Source organism: Manis pentadactyla, chromosome 2 (genome assembly GCF_030020395.1).
Source record: "Manis pentadactyla isolate mManPen7 chromosome 2, mManPen7.hap1, whole genome shotgun sequence".
Taxonomy (NCBI): Eukaryota; Metazoa; Chordata; class Mammalia; order Pholidota; family Manidae; genus Manis; species Manis pentadactyla.
In genome coordinates this window covers 169,099,252-169,124,726 of record NC_080020.1, presented here as the reverse complement: position 1 = coordinate 169,124,726, position 25,475 = coordinate 169,099,252, and the positions used below count along the sequence as shown (strand labels likewise).

General features: G+C 40.6%; 1 protein-coding gene across 1 annotated transcript; it reads right to left on the bottom strand.

Moving 5' to 3' along the window:
• Window positions 1-1,900: 1,900 nt before the first annotated feature.
• Window positions 1,901-4,778, bottom strand: LOC118935058 (regenerating islet-derived protein 3-gamma-like). Its single transcript, XM_036931086.2, has 6 exons — window positions 4,755-4,778; window positions 4,378-4,474; window positions 3,709-3,827; window positions 3,410-3,550; window positions 2,473-2,599; window positions 1,901-2,190 (listed from the first exon to the last, which is right to left on the bottom strand). Exons 2-6 carry the CDS (start codon window positions 4,451-4,453, stop codon window positions 2,123-2,125), a joined length of 531 nt encoding a protein of 176 aa, XP_036786981.1. The 5' UTR covers window positions 4,454-4,474; window positions 4,755-4,778; the 3' UTR covers window positions 1,901-2,122.
• Window positions 4,779-25,475: the final 20,697 nt, after the last annotated feature.

The following is a 25,475-nucleotide window of genomic DNA, read 5'->3' as shown; positions in this document are numbered from 1 at the left end:
AATGATTATGATGTCAAGTCTTACCTGCTTCCGATTTTCTTTCCAAGTATGTGAGTGGAGATATTCCCTGGGCACCTGTCCAGACTCATTACTCCCTTTCTTCTTTAATAGCACCCAGGTGTTCTACTGAGAAACCCACTCCCTCCATTCTTCTGAGAATAAATCTTCCTGTTTGGTTGATAATAATCACAGCCAAGATCCTGGACAGATTATAACTCATGTGATTGAACCAGGATAAAATATCCTCTGTGCTCTAACAATGGTTCAAAGATGTGCAGTAATTCCAGCTTCAAGCACCAGCCCATGACATTCCCCTGGCCATCGTGATTTGCTCAGGCTTGTCTAAAAGGAGTGAAGCTGAGGATTTTTCTTTCGTAAATGTAGGAAACAGTACATATTCTCTCCTGATGTTGATGAGGAATCAGTAGCCCCAGTTGCTGCTGGCAATGATCTTGAGCTCAAAAGGAAGCCAGTAGAGGGATAATGCACAGAGAGAGAGAGTGCAAATGAGAGGGCCCCAGAGAAATGATACTTGAGCCCTGACTGAGCTGCGCTCAAAGCCTACCCTACTGTTAGATTTCTCAGTTATGTGATCCTATAAATAGCTCTATTTTTCTGAGACAATTTATGTTGAGGTCTTTCCTATTTGCAACTACAAATGTCCTCTCTTCTGTGGTGGGGTTCTCCTGCTGAAAGAATAGCATCTGGTCCCACAGTGGTGGTGGCTCACCTGCCGGTAAAGGGCACAGGAGTTGGTACAAGCACATACCTGTGAACCCATTTTATTACTTCAACCAGGGAAGAAAATCAAGACTCGTCGCATTGTACAATCACAAATTCATTTAAATTGATGGAAAAGTGTTTCCACCAAAATTTGTTAAAGGGACTGTTAGTCAAGGCAGTCTATCTAGGAAGAGAAAAATAAATTTAACGAACATGAGTGAAAAGAAATGGCACCATCCATTCATGTCATCTATTTATTTGAGAAGCAACACCCTTATGTGGCAATGTTGTAGTGTTCTTGGCCCATATGGAAAATGTCAGAGCCTCATATGACAATCTCTACCAGATTAGAGAATTAGCCAAAAGCTTTTTTACCCCATAATAGAAACATGTGGAGGGGTGGTGATAAGGTGGAAAGCAGACTACTGGTCTTGAATCATACACATACATGGGAAGTTTGGGACCTGCCTTTAGTCAGATAGGGCAACTTCTTCAAAAAAGAATTATTTTTTTTCATTCAAAACTGTTAGTAGAACTCTTGTCAGACATTAAAGTCATCCCAACTGCAGTCCTGACTGAGGTAGAATGTTTTAAGGCTCAAGGATGGAGGATGTACCAGGATCTGTGCTCTCAAATGCCCTCTAGGGGCAGGTAACAGATGCCTCCATGGACCAGCACCAGGTGACCATGGGAAGGTTAGTACAAATCTGAAAGATACTAAGAAATTGTACAATTGACAGATTATTTTTATGTATTTCAAAACTATTAACAAAATGACTAGGTTTGCATGTTGATTATCTCTTCTATCCATTTTCTTCCATATTGATTTGCATTGTATTTTACAAATATTAATAAAACCTGTTCATTGTCCTTCACCCTGATAGTTTAGGAAGTACTGTACTGAATGCCATCAGAGCCTCTAAGACTGGTTGTGTCCCATCGACAAAGACCTGGCCTGGGGGAGTATGTAGGCAGTAGAGTATGTGTGAGACACAACCCAAGTCCTCCGTGAGCAGTGCTGTCACTTGTTACGTTGGTAGGGTAGGGTTGTATATTTAGATCTGTTCCCAAGGACCCAGTGTAATTGGGCACAGACAAGACCCACAAAGTCTCCTCCCCAACCTACTTCCTCCATGTCAGAGTCTCTCTGTGAGACGGAAGCACATAAGACAGGCAATTGTAGACTAAAATTTTTATTATTACTTTTTGAAAACTCAAGTTATGGAACATACAGAAGACTCTGAAATGAAGCTGGGAAGAGGGAAGGTCAGAATCAGGTGGGTGGTCGGGTTGGAGGTGTGGGGAGAATATTCCCTTCCAGGTGGGTCTTCACACCTGGGCCGTGCCCATCATGAACTGAATTGCACACCCATCTCAGGCTGCTGGCTTCCCATCTGACTTAGCCCGTGAACTTGCAGACATAGGGTAGCTTTGTATAACAGCCATAATCTTTCCACTTCAGGTATCCTGCAGAGACAGAAGACCTAAGGTCAGTGGGGCTGGTGGAGGGTGGGAGTCCAAGGCAGAGGCGTCCCAGATTCCGGCCCAGGAGTCAGAGCCTCTCCAGGATCACCACCAGTGCCCAACTGCAGGGGAAGGAGACGCAGGGAAAGAGAGATGAGAAGGGCCAGGAGAAGACAAACCAACACTGTGTTTCCCAGCTCAGGAGGATTCCCTGAAGGCCAGGCCCAGAAATGGGGAGTGAGGAGAAGGGAAAGGCTAGCAGGAGGTGTCTCCTCTGTTTCGTACCCGTGACTCGTGTCAGGCTCCCACAGTAGCTAGGGTTTGAGATGGTGGAGGGGTCTTTCTCCCAGGCCTGGTAATTCAGCACATCGGAGGTGCTCCACTCCCATCCGCCTGCACCAGGCTCCAAGCCCTAGAGAGCGAGCAGAGGATGGAGCCGGGTGAGGCTGCGTGGCCATTAGAGTTCTCCTAGCATGATCCCCACAGCTGGGGCACGTATGCCCTCCCCAGCGTCATGGAATTTGGTCTGCTATTCACGTGCTGCCCCAGAGCTCTTTCCTGGGAAATGGAAAAGCAACCGCTTGCTCCTATTGGCAAGTCCCAAAAGCAACAATCGCAAAGACCAGAGGGAGCACTCAGAGAACATGGCACTGACTGGGCGACAATTAGTGGTGTGTTTGTGATTGGACGTCAAACACCTTGTCTGTTCTATGAGGGGAAAATGGATCCTATCTTCATCTAGGATTCCCTCAGTACAGGATGTGCAGACTCCATGAAGCTCAGGAAGCAGAAAATTGACCTTAATGAACTTGATGTAGCAGTACAGATAATTTTACTATGTCTTACCCCTCGAATACATTTCTTTTACTATTCTGTATGAGTAAATGGGAAGTCTGCATACACAAGTATTATGGTTACCTTCAGGAAAAATATTTGTAACATGGAGTTCTAACCCACTTTCTCAGGTAACACAATTCCAGTGCAAACTGTGCAAAAGGTTCAGAAGCAGCAGTTGGCTTCAGGGGAGACAAGCGACCTGCCAAGAGCTCAGCTCCTCAGCTGGCTTCCACGCACCCCCGCACGCCCCGCACCTTCCCACAGGTGTCCAGGACCTCTGAGTTCCAGGCCGTTCTAGGGCATTTCCTGGGCAGGCACAGGGATGGGGAGCAGGCCTGGGTGGCAGTAGTGCTTGAGAGGTGAGAGGGAGAACACGTAAGCTCACCTCTGTGGGGTCATGGAGCCCAATCCAGACGTTTGAGTAGGAGTTCCCGCCGCTGCTTTTGACCAGGGAGGCCACGAAGGCCGCCTCAGTCCCACTGAGCACGGACGCAAGGTGTCCCGCGGGCCGCTTCTGGCAGGCCAGCTGTGTGGGGAAGGGGGAGACGGAGGAGCCCCTGGAGACATCGCTCAGGGAGGGCAGGGCCGAGGTGGGTGAGAAGGGGTGCGGGTGCTCCCTGTCACCCCCAGGAAGCACGGGGGAGTGGAGACCTCTCACCCCTCCATGTAAACCCAGCCACTCACGTCCGCATCCATCCAGGACTTCGTTATGGTGAAGAGGGCATAGCAGTAGCCACCATAGGCCTTGGAGCCCTTGGGGCAGCTGATCCGTGGAGAGGCCTCCTTCTCCTGGGAGTCTTCCCCTGGGGTAGCAGAAATAAAGGGAGATGGTGTGAACCGAGGAGAGGGGAGCAGGGTGGGGAGGTGACCCTGGGGCACACCTACGAGGCCGGCGCTCGGGGAGGTGGTGCCAAACTCCTGTCTGCCTCTCACTGTTGCCGGGACCCCCAGGACCTCTTGATCTTGCCCCAGCCCCCGAAAGGAGGGAGCTTCTCTCTTCTTTTCAGCCTCTCCTTTCACAGCCCAACCCTCCCCGCACTCTGGGCTGACAGCCCTTACACTAGGTCCCAACCGTGCTCCTCCCCGAGTCTTATTCCTGACCCCTCACTCTTTCCCTCTTCAACCTCTCCACATAAATTAGAGCCTGCTGACAATGGGAGATGACCTCCTGCTGCTGGGGACGGACCCCTGCGCTTCCACACCAGCTGCCCTGAAGGAAGGAGCGGCGAGGGGGGATTGCTGGGCTGGGCGGGAATGCTTCGCCTTCTCCCCGTGGAGCTCACAGGAGCCTTCCCCCTCCTCCGGGCCCTGGGCGTCACAGGGCGCCCAGTGCTAGGGGCAGAGCCGCCTCACCTTGCACCTGGGACAGGAGCGTCAGGCAGGAGAGGAGCACCCAGGACACGCTGCACAGGGCCGTGGGGGGCAGCATCGTGTCTGTGCCTTGAGGCGGCTGTCGGAGGCCAGACAGAGTGTGGTCAGAGGTCCTGGGGCCTGTCCTCCCCTACCTCCTGTCGAGTCCCCTAGGAATTCATTGATCAGCATCCATCCCCTTCTGTAGTTCTGCAAATACTGGAAAATCTGTGTACCTCCTGCCTCGGATACCTCCAAGGGCCATCTTTGCTGTGTCTCAGAGCACCTATGTTCTCTGGGGACAGGAATCTTACATGCCTTCCCCCAAATGTATGCAGTGAAACCCCTGCCATTGGTCACCTTCATCAGCCCCCACTTACCTGGCTTGCAGGGATCGGTGGTGGTGTGTGAGGTGAGGAAAGACTGGGCTTTTATAAGATGATCTGAGGGAGGGGCTCCAAAATCAGTAAGAGGAGTGTGGAGATAGGGCAGGGGTCATGGGGAAGGGCTGGGCGTGGATTCGGGGAAATTCCCGCCATGGGCAGGAGTCTGTTCCCAGCAAAGCCTGGGAATTGCCACAGATACTTCCTCTTCCCGTTATTAGAGTAGCACTTTTTCCAGAACAGGTGAGTTTTGTTCTTTCCTCTGCCACTTACTTGTTAGGACTCCATGGCACAAAATGTGTTATCAGATTTTTAATGGAGACATTTAATAGAGTAGTTCTGGTTGATATATTAAAAACTCACTTCTGTAGGCATACATATGTATGTCTTTCTATATTGTGGAGTAAAGTTAGATAAACACTGGAAGGTAAGTGGTGGTGTTTATGGGAATTGCAGGTAGTACAAAGAGGTGAGGGCACCCAGGACCTGGAGCTGAGTAGCAGTGGTGGTACAGGGCTGCCCCTTAAACATGGTAACTAGTTTTAAAGAAAATTTGGAACCCTTTGGTGAATCAATAGATGAGCCAAGATCTTAACAAAAATCAGGTATCATCTTGCTTTGCCAGCCTTCTGAGAGAGGGAGCTCACCCAATGCATCAGGATAATGTGGGAGAATAAGAGACAGTGAAGGAGATCCAAGCATAAGAATGCAAGCAGTAAGTGGATGAAATTGTGGACACGATCCTACAGGCCATATAAGTTAGACCTCTACTCCATCAAGGCCTCACTATCCCACTGTGCTAGCACCCTCCCTTGCCAGACTGTCAGTTGGCTGTAGGTGAAAAGGTATTGCTATTACATCCTGTCTGGGAGAGGGTCCACCTTTATGTGGGGATCTGAGAAACCTTCCTCAGGTTTCCATCTGAGTTGGCAATTTGGGCAACTATGAGAAACATCCCATATAGGTCATATTGTGTGGTTCAGGTTTAGTTTGGCTAGTCTGGGAAAAAACTAGGTTGGGATTTTCTACAGGCCCTGGCTCTCACATAATTATTGTAGGCCAGTTTTTGTGCAGGTATCTGCTATATGGATTTGTGATGCAGTCATGCAATTATGTTCATAATTGATTCATTAGTCAGAATCCAAAGTCGGTAGAACCCACAAATAATCTAATAAGAAATATAAGCAACAGATTCTTTTGTTAAAAGGAAAATTATTTAACAAAAAATAAAAAACACTTAAATGCAAGGCCATGACTATAGTAAGAGCTCAGTGGAAACTAAAGTTTAAAAAGTAATATATCATGCAAATATGATGAGATGATTTATGAAGTAACCTTGCTACCCTAAAATAATTATTTGAGCAGAGGTGAATAATAGCAATCACAGATTCAGAATAGAGTTGTTCTGGAATTTTTGAAAAACTCAATATCATGGAAGAAAGAAACCATTTCAGAATAAAAGAACCTATCCAATGAGCGAATTTTAATTCAGTCTTGATTAATAAAGTGAACCACTTGAGGGGCAGTTGGGAAATACTAATATGGATTGATATTTATTAATGATAGGTTTTTAGTTTTCTTTCTTGTGATAAGATATTATTGTTAAAGAATTTTCTCATACTTTTGATATTTGTGGCAAAGTATTCTAGGTGAAGTGTCATGATGTCTGCAACTTTTATTAAATTTGTTTTTAAAAAGTTGTGTGCGTGTGTGTGTGTGTGTGTGTGTGTGGAGAGAGATGGGTTGAAGAGAGAGTAACAAAACAAATATAAAATAACAGTTACTGGATCTAAGTGGGGGCTATGAGGGCATTAATCCTATTATTCTTTCAACTTTTCTCTGTTTAAAATTTTCCAAGTAGATACAGTGTAACTTACCTATCCCCTATCAATAATAACATATGTATTTTTACAATCACCATAAACTACAAATAGGTTAACAGAGCAATATGTATGTCAAATCGTATATACAAATACACATTAAAAATAAATTTTACAAATTCAAATAAAACACTGAAGTAATCTAAATAAATTATAAAATATCCAAAAGGTCTAACAGTTGGGCTACCTAACATATAGTTATGTAAACAGATAAAAACAAAGGAAAACAATGGGCTACTCAACATTCTGTGTCTAACCAGAAAAATAAAATGTCTTCAGAGTTAAAAAGAATGGTCATCAGACTCCATCTGTCCTGAAGATGGAAAACCTCCGAGTCCTTCATTCATCTGCAAGGTGCAGTGACTGGTGGACCTTTATGATCTCTCTTACTCTTTTTAAGCTGTACTTGGTTTACTCTCCTCCTGAATCTTCCCCATTGCCAAGTAGAAGGCAGCTAAGCTTAGATCCTCCTGTGAGAAGTTATTAAAGCTGACTTTTGTTTTTATTTTAGTTGAAATAGTGTGATATTTATAACAAACTTTAAGGTCATACTATCCGTAACTAAAATGTAAGACTTTTGTTTCTCATGGCAGCTCGCTAAACTCAGTAAAATTTAGTTTTGTTTTATTTATAATTGTTCCTCCTAATAATCCTTATGGACCAGGAACTAAAACATTTGCTCAAATTATATATGTAAAAAGCTGGTTTTAGGTTATTTGCAATCCACTTCTTGTTGGTGAGAGAGGAATCCTTACTCTTGGAGTAACCAGTGTAGAGCTTTAAGAAGTTTTCTTTGCCAAAAGAGATGTCCAACTTGTAGTTTTTATCCATGTCATTGTCCAAATCCAACAATTTTTTTAGATAAGTCTCAATATGGTTATTCCTAGAATTAATACAATGGGGAAGTGATTGCTTTGCAGGAGTCCAGTATATTCCAAAGATCACAAAATGTGAAGGGTTCCTGGAAAATAGCTCAGCAGAGCCCATATCAAATAATAGCCTTGAAACATGTTTTATTGGAGGTTTATCACTAAAGGACACCCTCTTGGGGTATATTAACCAAATATTCAGAATGCTACTTTTGTCCTTGTGTCTTATCCTACGCCTGTCAGAAGAAACGGGAAAGGGGTCAAATGAGGTCCTGGCCAAACATCAAAGTCCCTGAGGCCAATGAAGGATGTTATCAAAGCACTAGAAAATTGATTCCATAGTTGCTAGAATTTGGTTAGTCATGCTGATAATGAACAGTAATTACCTTGCTACCCTTGTAGTTATTGGGGGCAATAAAGTTTTTATCAGGAACCTGTGTCCATTTTTATCTGGTTTCAATGTCTCACATTAGTCTTGGAACGGTTCCTGTTGCATATCATGTTAGTTCTCCTAATGTATTTCTTGCTCATTTTATAAAGGCTATTAGCTGTGGTTTATTTTTCTTTTAAGACCACCTAGTCATGATACAAAGTGTTCTTCTTTTGAGAAAATACTACGATTATGTTTCCAACTGATTACTATCAGTTATATTCAGTTTGTGGTGGCAACTCTGCCGATCTAAGGCAGTAAATGAAAATTAAAATAAATACTTCCACAACTATGTCATTTTACTTTTATTATGAATTAATTTTATGATATGGAAAACACCTAGACACATTTGTATTCACCATTTAGAATGAACAGTGACCATATCTTGCCATCTTTCTTCATATCATCATTTTTTAAGAACTAAAGAAGCAAAGAGACTAAGTAATAAAGAATAATATAATAGTGGTCTATTTATATCATTCCTTAGTCCCATTTCTCTTAGTACTTATGCATTATGAATTTTCTACTAATTTTTCCAATTTAGATTTTTAATCACATATTGCATAGATACATCAGTTAAACATGTAGGATTATTTCATCCTTCTAGATTTACATACATTTGTCACCTTTTATATAACATTCTGGAACTTTTTTTGTTCATTCGACCTTAGGCTTTAAAATCTATCTACTTTGAGATAAATATTTCTAATTCATTGATTTTTAACTGCAGTGTACTCTTTATTCATATAAAACTTCATTTCCAAATTATGTATCCATTCCTTGCTTGGTGGAAATTTATCACATTTTATTGGTTTTAAGATGTGTAATTTTTCACATTTTAAAATCTATGAAAATCTGAATACAGTTCTAGTAATGACAGACCTGGTCTTCATCTTCATTGTGCAGGACAAGGACCAGATAGGAAGTAGTTTGGGCCCTGTGGGCCACTCCGTCTCTGAACTCTGCCAGGGTGGCGTGAGAGCAGCCATATACAGAGTGGAAATAAGTAGACATGTCTGTGTTCTAGTCAGACACTAACTATGGACAATGATATTTGAATTTTGTATCATTTTTATGTGTCACAAATATTCTTTTTTTGATTGTTTCCTAAACATTTAAAAATGTAAAATGTTATTGTTAGTGCCTGGACCATATAAAAATAAGCAGTGGACCAGATTTGGCCCATTGGCTGTAATTTACCGATTCCTGGTATAAAGAAATTATTCAAAGGATGAGACAATTATTTAACTATAATATTATGCAATCTCTGAAAGACAAGCAGAAGGATTTTGAGAGCATAAAATAGAAGGGGCTTGGTCTGATCTTAGCAGGCAGATAACAAGTTGACCTGATTCTCAAGGGCTCTGATTTTGATAATACTTGCTGTGTTTGGAACTGAGAAATAGTATGAATGAACCCAGACTAAAAAAGAGCTCAGAAAGACACATTCATCTCAAATGTATTTTTCCAAATAGGTAGAGCAAGTTAGGATGAATCTAAGCAGCATTTGTGGAAAGGAGCAGTATAAGAATAAAAAGTCAGTTTCAAACACTCTTCTCCAAAGTAACTTCTTATTCCCTGTTACAGAAATCCAAATTCCAGCTGGGGGTTGTGCTCAAGTACCTAAAAAATGCAGGTGCAAGTTCCAGGTCCAAAGTCAATGTCCAGATCAGAGGTTCACAGACAGCATCTATGACCAAGGTGGGGTCTGAGTCCAGGTCCAAGGGCTGGGGCCCTTGTTCAAATCTATGTAAGGGTATCTATGTAAGTTCATATCTATGTAAGGATAAAGAACACATCTAAGGGAGCAGTGCAAGGTGTGTTTCTACTATCCAGGATTTTGCCCAGATTTAAGGTCCAGCTCTCATATCACATCTAAGATCTAGCTCATTCATTTGAGTCTCAGATTCAATGTCAAGGACAAGGTAAAGGTCCAAAATCCAGGTCGAGTCCTAAGGTCCATATTCACATCTATGTCGAGGTTTAAAGTCCAGGTCCAAGTTCCAGGTCCAATAGACAAAGCCTAAGATTAGATGTCTAGGTCAGTGTCAAGAACTAAATAAAGCCCAAGTCCATAAGCATGGAGAATGATTATGGTTAAATTCAAGTTTCTTGGCAAATTCAGTTACCAGTTTTAGTTTTTATGTCCTATTCTAATGTCCAGGACCTCATGATAGTTTCAGATTAAGGTGCAAGATCAAGTTCTGAGACCCACATGTTGGTATGAAGTCCAAGTTTAAAGTTGTGCTTCCAAAGTAGAGGGAAAGGGTCCAGAATCCAACTCCAGTGTCCATATTCTGTACAGGTTCATGGTCCATATCCATAGTTCAGACGCAGTGTACATGTCAGTCCCGTGTTCATGACAGGGCTCCTGGTCCAAGGTCCAAATCCAGGTCCATGATTAATACCAATCTCAAATCCCTGGTCAATTCAGATTCTAGGATTTTCCTCCCTCTTCTCCCTCCAAACATCTCTATTATAACATCTGACAATTCCCACATATTTTATCTTCCCCTTTCCTCCTTCCTCCAAAATCTGAAATATGCTGATTCTTTAAAAATGTTCCCCCTTGTCTTCTATTCTCTTATTTCCCTATTTGGCTTTTTTCCTGTACTTGACATAAAATGTGTACTGTCTTTTGTCAGCTTCTCTCAATCACCTTTGTGATATACATTGAAATTATCCTGTATAATTTTAGATTGTTCATTCTAACAGCTATGTGGTCTTTCACTACATGTATATAATGCAATTTATTCATCTTTTCTTCTGTTGATGGACATTTAGGTAATTTTCAGTGTCTGGCTCTATGAATAGCTCTGCTATTTCATGTTTTGTAGTATATACATGTCCATTCTATCCGTGGATATATATCTAGGAGTGAAATATTGAGCAATTTAAAGTTTATTTTGCTTTTCTGAAATGCAGAAATTAAGAATGCATACTTCATAGTTATAAAAATGTTCTCATGTTCTGATGAGAAAAAATTCTAAGACATGATTATAAGTGAAAAAAGGTACCAAACTGTGTTGTTTTGTGTAAATGTGTAAAGGGGAATAAGATAACTTATTAATGTTCGCCTTTCTTTGCATGAAGAAAACTCTTAGAGGATAAATAAGACACTATGAAAGGCAGCTGCCTTCAAATGTGGGGCAGTAGTGATAGGAATCAAGAAGATGAGGCCAGGAGTGGGAGAACTTCTCATGCACACATGTGTACACACATGTATGTGTGTGTGTGTATGTGTGTGTACATAGTTTTTTCAACTGTGGTAACATACTCCTACTCAAAAAATAAAAATAAAATTGCTCTCTTGAGGGCTAAACATTTGTAGAGATGATATTCCCTTTGTCGGTATGGTTACCTTTGGCCATAGTGTTTTTCAGGAAATTACCTGCTTTCTAGTCAGTTGCCTGAACAGAAGTTACTCAGCCTCAGCTTTTACCAGTGCTGTTCTTTCTCTAGGCAACTGCCTTCCCTGGGAACGTTCCAGTTCTCCCTCTAGACTAAAGCACGCTAGAGGCATTGCTCTGTTTAATAATGAAAACAAACAGGGAAACCAAAACACTTTGTAAAACCCTTATTTATATTTGAAAATGAAATATCTTCATGTGGTTTAAGGCTCTAAAGGGAAAACTCTGCACCCCATTTTCCCTGATTTAAAACCATAGTACATGTTCTCAAAATGAAATGTCATAAAAAAAGGTTAGCAAGCTACCCTTTCATCCTAATAAAGACCTGCTGTACATAACCCAAATGAGAAACAGTGTAAATCTGAGAAATCAAGAAATGTTTCTCCAACAGCCAAAATGATGAGTGCCTGTTTTTCTTCCATCCATAATATATATTCCCACAGCAGCCTGGCCTCCTGCAAAGAGCAGCCTCGTGGCTTGGCTCGCTGAACCTGCTGCATCCCCTTTGTCCTGGGGAAAGCACAGGGAGGGACAGGGCCGTCTTCACTGCTCACACATAAAGCCAGAAGACAATATGAATGGGAAAGCAATTCACCAATTTCTGGTCCCAAGTAATGCTCAGTAAAGGCTAGTAGCTCTCACCCTCCAATCACAGTCTTTAATCTGGCTTCTTCTGCATAAGAGGCCATCATAATTGATGGCTACATTTCAAAGACAATGTAGTCAATATACTGGGTCGTCTCCCCATCCCATTTTTCATAAGCCATATGTGCAATTTATGACCCTTCTAACTGATGATCACTCCAGGAATGTATTGATTTCTTTTTAACCACATAGCTGACATTTGTGATTGCTGGCTCCAGATGGAACTAGTATTTAAACAGCAAAACCATTTTAGCCTTTGCTCTTGTAAGTGATCAGCAGTTCTCATCATTTCGACCTACTTTCTGCAAGCTTCAAGCCCCGAGAGAATCTGTGATTTATGATCTTCATATTGAAGAAACAAATCAGCATTTCTTCAGTGTGGGAGCTCTATTGAACATTATGGTTGGAAAAAGTCCTAAAGATGTCCCTCCAAGATTTCTGCACCTCGTTATTCAATCAAACACTAATCTAAGTATTGTGGTGAAGGAATTTTGCATATGTAACTTAAACTACTAAGGAGCTGACCTTAAAAAATAGAAATAATCTTGGATTATCTAGGAGGGCACAATGTTACACGGACCTTGAAAGAAGAAGGGGAAGGCAGAAAATGCAGTCAGAGAGATGTGGCAGAAGGGGAGGATAAAGAATTCTTAAGCATGAGAAGGACTCGACCAATCATTTCTGGCTTTAAAAATGGAAGAAAGGGGTGGATCTAAGGAATGTGGTTATCTTCTAGAATCTGAGAATAACCCCTAGCAGACAACTAGCAAGGCAACAGGGACCTCAGTCCTATAACCACAAGGAACTGAATACTGCCAGCAGTGTGCATGAACTGGTAACCACATTCATCCCCAGAATCTGTAAAAAGGAATACAACCCTACTGTCATACTGGATTCAGCCTTGTGAAACCTGGAATTGAGATACAGCTGAGCCATGCTGGCCTGGGACTTCTCACCTCCAGAGCTGTGAGAGAATAAAATGGGAGTTTTAAGTTGCTACATTTGTGGCTGTTTGTTACGGTAGCTATAAAAAAATAATACAAATATTTATTAGTTTTTATAAAAGTATAATGTTCTTATAAAACATGACATGGTATAGACCTCATACAAACCTTAGTATCTACCCTGCCAGTATAATCATCAACATTCTTAACTTTCACCTGCTCCTCTTTTATCTCCCCACCATGCTCTCCTCGTGTGGAACTATTGCAACTCCATCCCTCATGAGTAAATGTGTTTCAAAGTGTTTTGGCAAGAACTGAGTCTTACTCATCTTTTTAATTTTTATAGCACCTAGTGCAGGGCCTGGCATGTGGAAAGTCTTCAATAACCACTTGTTGATTTGAGTTTATGATTTGTTTGTTCGATGAATATCATTTGAACACTGTTTGTTTTCTGAGATGTTCTCCCCCACTTCTCTACCAGTGGATGACAAAAAGTCAGATGTGACCACTGAGATGTAGTGCACCAGCAGTAGGCCTAGGCGTCACTAATGTAACCAGAACTTTACTTGACCCCTCGTTCCACTGACATATATTTGTGAAATATGTTACGGTGTTAAGCTTCAGATTGTGACTCAGCTAGAGGTCAGAAGGAACACAGACCTAGGGATCAGTCTGTAGTTATGGCTAAGAGTCTCTGAAAGGAGAGATCAAGGGTTGGTTTATAGATCTAGAAACATGCTTGTTGGTCAACCTGTGACTAGCGCTGATACAAATTTCTCCTTACATTTAGGGAAGAGTTCTAAATTAACTTTGCAAATTCACCAAAATCTTCACATTATTTCCAAGAATTCTTCAGCATACTTGCTCTGTGTAAAAGTGACAAACCCCACCTAATTAACCAACCATACACCTTCAGGAACACCCTGTGTCCTTATCCCCTAGAATAGGGAGGAAGACTCTGTGAGACCTGTGGCAGTCATCGTTGGCAACAATGCCGTTATCACCTGGGAAATTGATGCAGTGGTAACCTGTAAGCCCACCACTCAGAGGTCATGGAACAGAAAGACTGCCAAATGAAATTAAGATTTCAAGTCATGCAGTTTACTGAATCAATTTAAAACATAAGGTGAAAATGTAAGAGAAAAAGATAAGGCGAATTAACACTTAGGAAGGGGTATAGGCAGATTGAGTGGAGCCCACTACCTAATCTGGGGCTACACAATTACAGTAGTTATCTATTACTGTGTAACAAATGGCCCCCAAAGCTAGCAGCTTAAAGGAAAAAATACTTATATTGAAGTTTGTGAGTCAGGAATGCAGTAGAATCCTTGAATGCAATAAAGTCATTAGGAAAATACTGAGGAAATCTGAAAAAAATATAAACTTGAGTCCAATAAAAAGTGAACTGCTTTAAGCTTTCTTTTTTTTTTTTTTAGAAAAAAGTCTGAGTGCTGTGAATACCAAGTCTTCCTATTATTTTGACCCAAAAACAATATCATGGCTGGTTATAAAATTCTGTGAGGAAAGACTTTCCCCATAAGCTTTTTATACAAGTGATCTATTGCCCTCTGGAATCTAATATTTTAGAGAGAAGAGTGAAAATACTGTAGTTTTCCCCTCCTTTGTACAGTATATTATCTTTCTACCTAGGTTCAGATGGTCTTTTGTTTATTTACTTAGTTCTTCTCCATTGCTCTGTGACCACCTCCCATGCCTGTTCTCAGAGTTACTGCTGTGCTTCTTTTTCATCTCAGGCCTGTTCCTTTGTGCTTGCTTAGCTTCAGATCTATGGTAATTTTTTTTTCTTCTAAATCTTACTAAAAAGATGATATGGAATACAGGCTACAGAAACCAGAAGACTCGTAACTCACATCATAGAAGAAAAACAGAACAAAAATAACAGAAAAATTAGTAAAGGAAAAAATAAAAATAAAGCATTAAAATAAAGGATATGTGAATCCAGAACCTTCTGGGGTTCCAGAGAAAAAGAGAGAGAGAGAGAGAGTACTTATTATCAAGATCTCTGAAAGCTAGATAAATGCACTTCAAGAATAAGAAAAAGACATCACCGTCGTAACATTTTCCCCACGGCAGGCTGTTACCCCCTGTCTTCAGTACTCTCTTCCTTGCAGTGATAGCTTCTTGTTCTTTTGAGAAAACAAAGAAATATTGTAAAAGTTTTCTTCTGTTTCTTGAATTCCAACAGGTATTCCGCATGCAAGCTTTGCCTCGAATGCCTGTCCTTCTGTTTGTTTGACACACTGAGATCCAAGGCTAGATCATCCTTTTATTCATCTTTGAATAGAGTAAATTCTGTCTGTATCATTATTTGGCCCTAGAAGTAACAGGAGGATTCCACTCGACTCCTCTCTTTACTTCCCTGGCTTCTTTTCATGTTTCCCTTAGTCCCTGAGCTGGAAGGCTCTGTATTGGCAGTCGGTAATCTCCATTAGATCTTGTGCTGCTTGAGCGTAGGAGGTGGCAGCGGCATCTGGAGCGCGCTGACAAAACGAGCAGTTGCCAACTGGTGATTCTGATTTGGGTAAGCTCCCACTTAGTACTTGCCAAATTTAAAATACCATCTGCCTGCGGGGTGTATGTGCTCCCTTGATTAGAAGCGTGTGGCTACCTCAGAGTTCATCCTTCCTCTTGCTTTGAAGAGAGTTACGTTTTGGGAAACCAGTGATTCTGAAGTCCCCTCGGCTCCCAAACTTTTTGTTGCCTGGTTGTTATCTCGGTTGGCTTTTGTCTGAAACTGCAAACCTGAATCTCAGCCCATTGCCACCCAATATTCTCTACCTTGCTTCCTCTTGTATAATTTAGGACTCTTTAGGAGTGAAAAACCCAAATAGCTTTAGCAATAGGACTTTGTTTGGCTGGTTGTACAAATAAATATATGGAATCTGGGCTGTTTCCATAGGCAGCGATCCACTACATAGGGCCCAATAAATCTCTAAGTCTGTTCTGCCTGCTTCATTGATACCTGAATTTTGTTAAAGCTGGGTAATGGACATGTGCTGTGTTACATTGTTTTATTTACTTTTGTGTGTACTTGAAATTTTCAATGTAAAAAGTAAAATGACATTATGCAAATAGGGAACTCCCTGTGTGTATCTCTCCCTATCCTCATCATATCAAAAAGAATTGTTTTCAGGGCCTCTTTGACATTTCATCTTATATTCAGACCTCTGCACTGTGCTTGACATGTAAAATACCCTCTATACCTGTCTTTTTTTTATTTGATCCAGATTTCATGTATCTGCTAAGTTGTCCTATGGACTTGTGGCACATTGATTAAGTATGGATTTTACTGTGCTATTTTAGACTTTTGTTCATTCAGATAGGGGCTTCTGGAAAGGGAAGTTAATAAACAAGAATCTTTCCTTGACAAGAGAGTCTGTTGAGAAGGGCATTTTAATTTATTTGAATAAAGGTGTCAATATTGCTTAGAACACAGAACTGTACTGATATAAATAATCTGAAAAGTCTCATAACCAAATATAATGCTTTGTTGCCAAGAAGGAGGGCTCAAAGAAATTTTTGCCAGCTTTTCAAATTTGCTCTTTGAATGGCCCTACCTCCTTCTCTGTTGAAGTTCTATTTCCTTTTTGAAGTTGCCACACCTCGTCCAGGAAATCATTCAGTCTCAGTTCAAGGAACTACCAAGGCTTTCTTCTAATCTATAAATGACATTTAAGAATATTAATTCCTCATGGTGCCATCATTATAAAATGTAATTGATGATGTGCTGTGACATTGAATTAGAAATGATTTTTCCATTAAAGGGTACATAATGACTCAAAGGTTCTTTTTGATTTCAGAAATGTGTGATAAAATGCATCTGCTAGAATTGCATAAACTGTAAGTCTTCTGTTTTCTTAGGCTCAAACAGCCTGAAGTTTCTTACAACCCCAAGTGCCAGCGACCAAACCAGGTTGTAGCTTAGCCTCTGCAGCCCTGCTAGCGGGGAGCAGATTGTCTGAGTCTGGACCTTTCCTCTGCCAGTTGAGACTTTGCAGGGGCTCCTTGTTGCTCCACATCTCTGGTGTACCAGGATACCAAGTTTTCTACATATTCTAGCTGGCTTGGACCATCTCCATTGCCTCTTTCTGTGAGCTCTATTTTCCAGCAAGTTCTCCAGTTTTTAATTTTCCTCACCTAATCCTGGAGTGAATTTATTAGCTCCAACTCAGTTCTGCATCCTTTGCTATCCTATCATTTTCTCTTTTCTTCTAAATTATAAAACTGCCCAATCCTCTGGCTCTTGGTTCAGGGCGAGTTACTCTTGGAGAGTGAGTGGTAACACTTGGAACTGTCTTGTGTTGTCTGCCATACCTGTGTTTGGCTGTGTGAGCTGCTCCATGGAGAAATGGTCTACCCTGTTGTAGATAGCTTCATATCCACCTGCTTCCCTGTTCCTTGTTTAGCATAGCTTGCTGTTGCAGTTTCTATCACCTGCAAGGACTCGGTGATGACAAGTGTCTGAAAACCAAGAATTGTCAACCTAAATACAGTGCTTCTCAGTCTAGCATTTAATTCAGGGGCTGCCTTATAGGTAAACAAGTGGGTTCTGTTTTCAAGAGGGAGGAGGGGAAATGGATACAAAGAAAATTTGTGAGATAGTCCCTGGGGAACAGCACTGGCATCTGTTTTGTCTGGAGCAGGTGGTGCCTCCTCCCCAAATGAACACACACAGTCTGCAGATACCACTTCAACATCTTCATTGTAGGCATTTTTTTCAGGATAGGAGAAATTCAACTTAACAGCTGTCATATCATATTTTTGAACATTCCATCTTCTTGTGATTAAGTAAGTCACAACCAGCAGAGTGAGAAAGAGGTAACTACTGTTGGTATGATTTAAATCCATGAAGGTCTTCTTTCCACCTCTGCAAATCTCGAGTGTCTATGAAAGCAGGTCTGAAATGCTCGTACTATATTGTGCTAGCCCATCATAAATCTCTCTTGGGCTGCACCAAGAAGAGAAGCATAAAGAATTGGTGAAATAATATAGAGCTAAATTTACTCAATTAAAATTTTCTTCTGTAATTATGTTTTTTGTGTATTTGGAAGTATGCTAATATCCTCCATTTATAAACAATGATGAGGATAGACAGTAAGTTTGATTTTATTTTGTTTTGCTTTTAATAAAAACAGACGTAGAGACTCCATGACAGTTTCCCATATCTAATCCAAAATTAAAAGCCTTGATAAGTGCTTCTACAATTCATGGGTACTCCAAATACTGTGTGTGTCTTGCCTGGCAAGTTCAGTATGGATTCAATGTAACCAAAGAAATTACAGTAGAATGTTCCTGGGGTAAAAGGGTTATACCCAACTTTATTTCCATGGTTGGCAGGTCAGTCACTAAAATCCCATCCACTCAGAGTGAGTCTGCATGCAGCAAGCCGGTCTCTGCCTCTGGGCCTCTCTTACCAGCACAGTCGTCCTCTGGGCCTCTCTCCCTGCACAGTCTTCCCGCACAGCCATCCTCTGGGCCTCTGTCCTCGGTGCTGCCACCACTCCAGCCTCTGCCCTGCTCTCCTGCAGCCTTGCAGCCCTGCCACCATGTCACCCAGAGCCCTGGGCAGAGCTCTTTATATAGAGTCAGTAATGACGTATTGCCCACACGTGTGTAGTGAGCTAGCCGACCAGGGCTGGGTGAGAATCCTGGCCACAGAAACTTTCATTTTATCCACAGTGTGTAATGTATATCTGACACAGAAGAGTATTTAATAAATGTTAGTGTCATTAACCCCATCATGAAAACTGGTCATTGTGCTTTTGTTTCTTTGCTCCCAGTTGTGAACTGGAGGAAGGAGGGTGAAATTGGCAATGACTTTAGTGCAGGAGAAGGGAAGATGTGTGCTGTTGGCAGCAGTGTGCTCATAAATCAACAAACCATTGTCACTTATGTATTTTGCATCAGACATGGTACAAACAGCTGCATCTGCTTGACAAATCAGGAAAGCTACAAGTGCTTGCCAGTTACACAGCCACCTTCTGAGCAAAGCTCCTGCAGGTGGATTCTTATTTAAGATCACCATACTTTGTTCCATGGTATCTTATCACTCTGGTAACAGCTGATTAAATTAGGGTGAGGTGCCTGGAGTTGTAGTGGTGATGGGTGGCCTGGTATGAAGTTTCTGCCTAAATCTGACACTTCAAGTTTGATAGTGTCTAACCAAGGCAGAAGCATTTTCCTCTCTGTAAATTGAAATACAAAACCTATTTAGAAGTAGCAACTGTAAGAAAAAGTAAAAATATAAATTTTTCCAACCATTTACTGATTCTACAATCATAATAAGAGCCATGGCAAAGGAAGGGGGACATGACAAGAGTAGGAAGTGAAAGGTGCTTGATTCATAAGAGATGCAAACCCTTCCCTACATGAGCACATCAGAACTTCTGGTCCTGAAACTTAAAGTATTTCACTTTAATGTGATAGTTTCTGTTTATATCTGTTATATATATATATAGTATTCTGTTATAAGATAGTTGCTATTTATTGCAAATAGCAAATCCAGCTCAAGCTAGTTTAAGCAAAGGGTTTTACCATAAAGATAAAAGATTATCTTATGTGACCAATAATAGGGAAAGTGTTGGGCACCAGGAGAGGGGAGCATCCCACTGCTCCCAGTCTTCTGTCCTTGCACCTTTATTTCAGCCCTCTTTCAGGGCTTTTATTTTTTTTAAGAAAAATTAGCAGACCAGTTTCATCTACTTCTCTCATCATCCCAGCCTCACTCAGTGGCTTCCAGTTTCCACATTAAAGTCCAGCCACCAGAGAGACCCTCCCCTCTGCCAGTGTTTATTCACAAATCCAAGTTCTCAAGAAAGGTTTCTAATTGCCTCAGCTTGGATCAGATGCACATAAAAACAACTGTTCCCACTTCCTTATGTGGCTAGAGAAAGGAAGGCATTTCAGAGGGAAAGGGTTCTAGGTGGAATGACCAGTTAAATGGCTGCCACACTTTTCTTGCATTTCCACCTACCTTTATAAAACACAGCCTCATGTTTCTTGAAATCCAAAAGATTTTAGAAATATAGACATAAGAATGTAAAATTCATGGTTGGAATTGAAAATAGTGGTATACTGGGGGCATTTATATAGCTGTTATGGCCAGAGGACCCAGAAATGCTGGGGTCCATGTCTGAAGTGCACACTGTCTGTGAGTTCCCTGGCAGAAGGACCAATGAGAAGGAAACCTTAACACCATATTCTCTTTCTTTTTTTAAAAAAAATTACTTGGGTAAGGATATTTCACATAAGACATACCCATATTTTCATATACATATATGTATTGCATAACTAGTAACAGATTTTTGACAAAGGTAATGTTGATGACCCATAAGCATTGACTGCACATATATAAGCTTCAGTGCATATAGAAGTGTTCTAATCAGTCCCATTGAATCATATGCATTTGTAACACATTTTTTAATCTGTTGTGCATCATTAATTTTTACTTAAAATATGTTCAGAATACACTGGTATCATTGTAGTAAAAATGTTTGTTTTCATAGAAGGCTGCCTGTTAATTTTTAAAGGGATTATGACCTGCTCTCCTGGATTACACATAATTTTCAAGAATTTCAAATAGGAGATGACTAATGGTTCATAAAAGTCTGTCACTCAGGCATAGACTTTTTAGCTATCAAAACTTTTTAATAAATATTAGTCGATATATGACTTAACCAGGAGCAAACAAGTTTAATCAAATATTAAATGTAGAAGAAAATCTAGTGTTCTTCAACAACCTCAGACTTAAATGAACTTAAAAGGTCAAGATCATAAACAGTTCATAAAAAGCAGCATCATTTTCGTATTGTAATTACTGAATGGATGTTGGATTTTGGAAGGCAAGGATAGTTCATACATGAATCAATCAATGTGATATATAACATTAGTAAATGAAAAACATAATCATATGTCAAAAATTTGGCAAAGGACTTGAATGGACATTTTTTCCAAAGGTAAATATACAAATGGCCAACAGGTACATTGAAATAAACTTAATATCATGAATCATTAGGGATATGCAAATTAAACCCATATTAAGATACCACCTCACACCTGTTAGAATGGCCTTCGTCAAAAAGACAAGAGATAACAGATGCTGGTATGGATGTGGAGGAAAGGGAACCCTTGTGCACTGTTGGTAGGATTATAAATTGGTGTACCCACTATGGAATAAAAATGGGGAATTCCCTCAAAAAGTTAAAAATAGAACTACCCTATGATCCAGCAATTCCACTTCTGGGAGTATATCCAAAGGCAATGAAAACACTAACTCAAAAAGATAACTGTACCTGCATGCTTATAGCAGCATTACTTAGAGTTGTCAAGACATGGAAACAACCAGTGTCCATCGGTGGATGAATGGGTAAAGAAATTGTGGTATATGTACAATGAAATATTATTCAGCCATAAAAATTGGGGAAATCCATCTGTTTGCAGCAACCAATGGATTGGGTCCATTCATGGATGGACCTTGAAGGCATTATACTAAGTGAAAGACATCAGACAAAGAATGACAAATACTGTATGATCTCCTGTGTATGTGGAATTTAAACAATAACAAAAAAATAAGGAAACAAAAACAAAAACTAAACTCATAGAAAAAGATCAGATTTGTGGTAGCTATAAGCAGGGGAGGGTGGAAGGGGATCAGAAGAAAGTGGTCAACAGTAGAATTCCAGTTACAAGATGAACAAGTAATAAGGTCCAAACAATGACGATAGTGAACACTGCCATATGGTATATAGGAAAATTGTTGAGGGTAGATCCTAGGAGTTCTCATCATAAGGTGAATATTTTTTTACTTTTATTTTTACTGTATCTATATGAGATGATGGATATTAACTAAACCTGTTGTGATAATCATTTCACAATGTCAATAAACCCTCACCTATACACCTTAAACTTATACAGTGATGTATGTCAATTTTTTCTTAATAAAACTGGAAGAAAAAAAGACATCTCAAAGAGGCAGAAAAAGATTTTGCAATTACAGCTTTTCTAAAGTAAATGCTCTAAGAGGGAGGTCAGTCTGAATTGATGAAGAAGAAGCCTATCTAAAGTTTAGTCAAGCTAAGGGGACATTAATACCTCCTAGTTAAAGCTTATCTTATCTTTTCTACTATATGCTTTTAAAACTACAAGTATCCCTCTAACACTGCTTTAGCTGCAAACCACAATTTTGAATATGTCATATTTTCTTTTTTTCAGTTCAAATTTTTATAATTTTTATTGTGATTCCTTTTTTAATTGATGGGTTATTTAAAAGCATATTGCTTGATTTTGAGACATTTCAAGATTTTCTAGTTCCCTTTGTTATTTTTCTTTTAATAAGTTAAATGTACTGTGATCTGAAAATACATTCTGTTTGATGTCAGGCCTTTGTGCTCGATGAGTGTAAATGTTTCCTGTGCACTTAAAATTAACTAGTCTTCAGCTATCAGTTGTAACGTGCTTTAAATGAGTCAGTTTGGCCAACCTGGTAAGATAACATTTAATCTTCTGTGTTTGACTTTATTCTGCTTATTCTATCAGTGTCAATCACCCTTTCCATTTAGAAGTTGGCAAATGCTTGAAGGGAAGATTACTGGCAGATGTTGAGACTAACTTCCCTGTAATTTCTTCCTCTCTGAGATTTTGTTCCTCAAATTCTCAGTTGCATGAGCACCTTGAATTTCAACCTGTCTCATCCTTTGTCCCACTTGACGACCATTTTCTACTTGGGCCTCATTCCTCTGGACTCTTAGCTCAATATACAGGGACATGATGGGTGGCCAATAAATACTGTCTTTCTGTTCTAATAATTGTCACTATCTGGGGCTATAAAGTAGACTCATTCAGCTTAGAAAGACTTTCAAATAACCACTAAATGTCTGAGTTTACTTTTTGGCTTAGTGGCTCCAAGTGAAGGGGAAGAGAGCATTGACTGGCCACAGATTGTGTGCCAGTCTGGGTAAAAGACTACTTGTTGGGACCCCGTGCACTCACCAGTGGGAACACAGTGAGCCATAGATGAACACATATACTGGGAAATAGTGGGTCCCCTGAAGTTATTTCTATGGACCCCAGCTGTATTTAATAAGGCCTTTTTGTTGCAAATAAGAGAAAGGCATTTTATAAGCTGGGGGTTAGGGTTGGGGGGTGAATAATGGTAGATTATTGATCCAGAAGCTGGAAAGTCATCAAGTTCTATCCTTCCTGTGGCTTCCTCACTCTCCATAGTCATATACCTCTCGCTCTTTGCCAGATCAGTTTTCTCACTCTCTGCAGACTGGCTTTTTCTGCTTTTCCATACTGAGGCCAAACACAGTCATGTTCATGTGTCTGCCAAGTGTCTGCCAAGGTGTGCTTAGCAAATTCTGGTCTGATGACAAGAAGTACAAACATGGTTGCAAATGAGCTGCAAATGCTATCACACGCTCACAGCTGGGGAGAGCATTTTAAGTTTCAGAACAGAGTTAGTCTCCAGCTCCCCTCAGGGAAGCATCCCAATGATACCAGCTGAATTCCGTTTTGAACAAATAATTTACATACCATGTTTCTCCATATGTCCAGTGCAATATAAGGTAATCTTAGTCTGATGCTTCTACAAGGGAGTAATAAGGACACCACAGTCAACTGTTGTTTGGACCTTGTAGAGGCTCTGCTCCTCAGTCTCAACCTAGTTGCTATTCTGATTTCATACAGATGCCAGTCCTGTTGGGGATCTCAGAAATTTTCTACTCCTCCATTGAAAGGCATTTTCACTGATGGAAATTATACTTCTTGGTTTTCTCATTTACCAAAGGAATAATAGTACTTACTTTATAGGGCTGTTATTAGGATTAAATAAGTTAATACACATAGTTGCTTAGAACAATGTCTAGCACACATGGCATGCTGTCTGAGTGTTAGCAATTTTCATTTTTATGGTAACTCCATGGGCAATATTTTTTCTATTTACATTTACATATGTATTATAATGATTTTATGGGTATTACTTTTCTACATCAAATAAACTGTTTCTCAGACTGGGCTTGGATTTTATATATTAAGAGACATGAACAAAGGTTATTGATGAAAATTTCCATCCTTCACAAGCCTAACTTCAAAGGATGACTTGACATCTTTGGTGTTTGTTCAGTTATTTCTAAGTACAGATGCAAGAAGTCTGAAAAGTGATGTGAAGAAAAGTGTTGGTGAAGGGCAAGGAAGAGAGTAAGAGTAAGAGAGCTGGGACGTGGGTATCCAGCAGAGTCAAGGGACTGCAAGAAGGTGCCTGCAGGTCAAGCTTTCTAATCACCTACGGAGCCAAGAGACTGGAAGAGACTTGGGAATGTCACCTCCTCTCATCTCACTTCGGGCTCCCTCTGGTGGATACAGCTGTCACTGGTCCTTGAGGACCCAGACCCAATAGGCTTCTTCTAAGCTATCAGTCTTCTTTCTGGTGGACCCACCCAATCCGCTAGGTGAGGTAGGGGTCAACAGGTAGGTTTCAGGATACTTGATGGTTACTCTCTGGCGTCTAGAACAAACCTCTAGCTGTAGTGATATAATGTTAGTGTCTTCTCTGCAGTTCATTGCTGATGTGCAGGGCCGGTACACAACCTTTCAGGTCAGTAAGACTCAGGACTCAGCACAGGGAGAGATGGTTGCTTGCCCTGTATATACAACCTTCATTTCCTGTAGCGGTCACTGCATCCCCAGATTGCCTATCCTTACCACCTTCAGAGAAATTCAAAGTGTCTGAAAAAAATGCCCAATTTACTTAGACAACCACAACCATTTTAGAGATACTACCATCATTTTTAAGGATCATGTTTTGCAGTGGAATCTGAAATGTTATTTTGTCTGTTTCATGACTTCTCAGAGGATGTAGTTGCCATTCTGCAACTGAATGCCAAGAACATTTTGTGAACTCTGTTTTTGTTCTTTAGTATTCTTTCAATAACCCTGTCTAGGGAATAAGGCTGACATAGCCATTTGGAATTGCTACCATGGGGAAGGAACTATGAGTTGGTATGTATTACAATTCAGATTTCTCTCTTCAAAGCACACACAGTGTGCTCCTAGGAAGTTTTTAATGTCCAAATGATCCCCCTCCTTGAGTTACTATTACTTTCATAAATAATACCTCTAGACCCACTTACTATTCCTGTCTATTACTGGGGATACCTAATTGGTAATCCTTCTCACATCATGATTACACTGAATCCCTAGTTTATTGCTGCTTCTCCTAATCCTACCTCAGAAGTTGCACCCAATGTAGAAATAGGACCCTTTTCTGAAACTTTCGGCAAGAACCCAAATCTAACAAAGGTGCTTCTTTCCGCCCTCTTGGACAGCAGGACACAGTTCCTTTGGGGCATCCTCCCTCTCTGCACTGAGTCACTAAATCTGATTCTGCTAAGTTATATAAGCTTCTCTTCAGTGGTCTTTGACTGATCGGGCTTTAACAGGAACAAAGCTTTTATTACCTATATTCTCCATCCTCCCACCCCAGATAATCCTGACTCCTCTCAGTTTTGTCCTGCTTATCTG

Coding starts and splice junctions, on each gene's coding strand:
- LOC118935058 (XM_036931086.2), bottom strand. CDS start 4,453: ATGCTGCCCCCCACGGCCCTGTGCAGCGTGTCCTGGGTGCTCCTCTCC. Junction 3,551..3,708: donor AGTCCTGGATGGATGCGGAC/GTGAGTGGCTGG, acceptor TTCCCCACACAG/CTGGCCTGCCAGAAGCGGCC. Junction 2,600..3,409: donor GGCTCCATGACCCCACAGAG/GTGAGCTTACGT, acceptor CTCGCTCTCTAG/GGCTTGGAGCCTGGTGCAGG.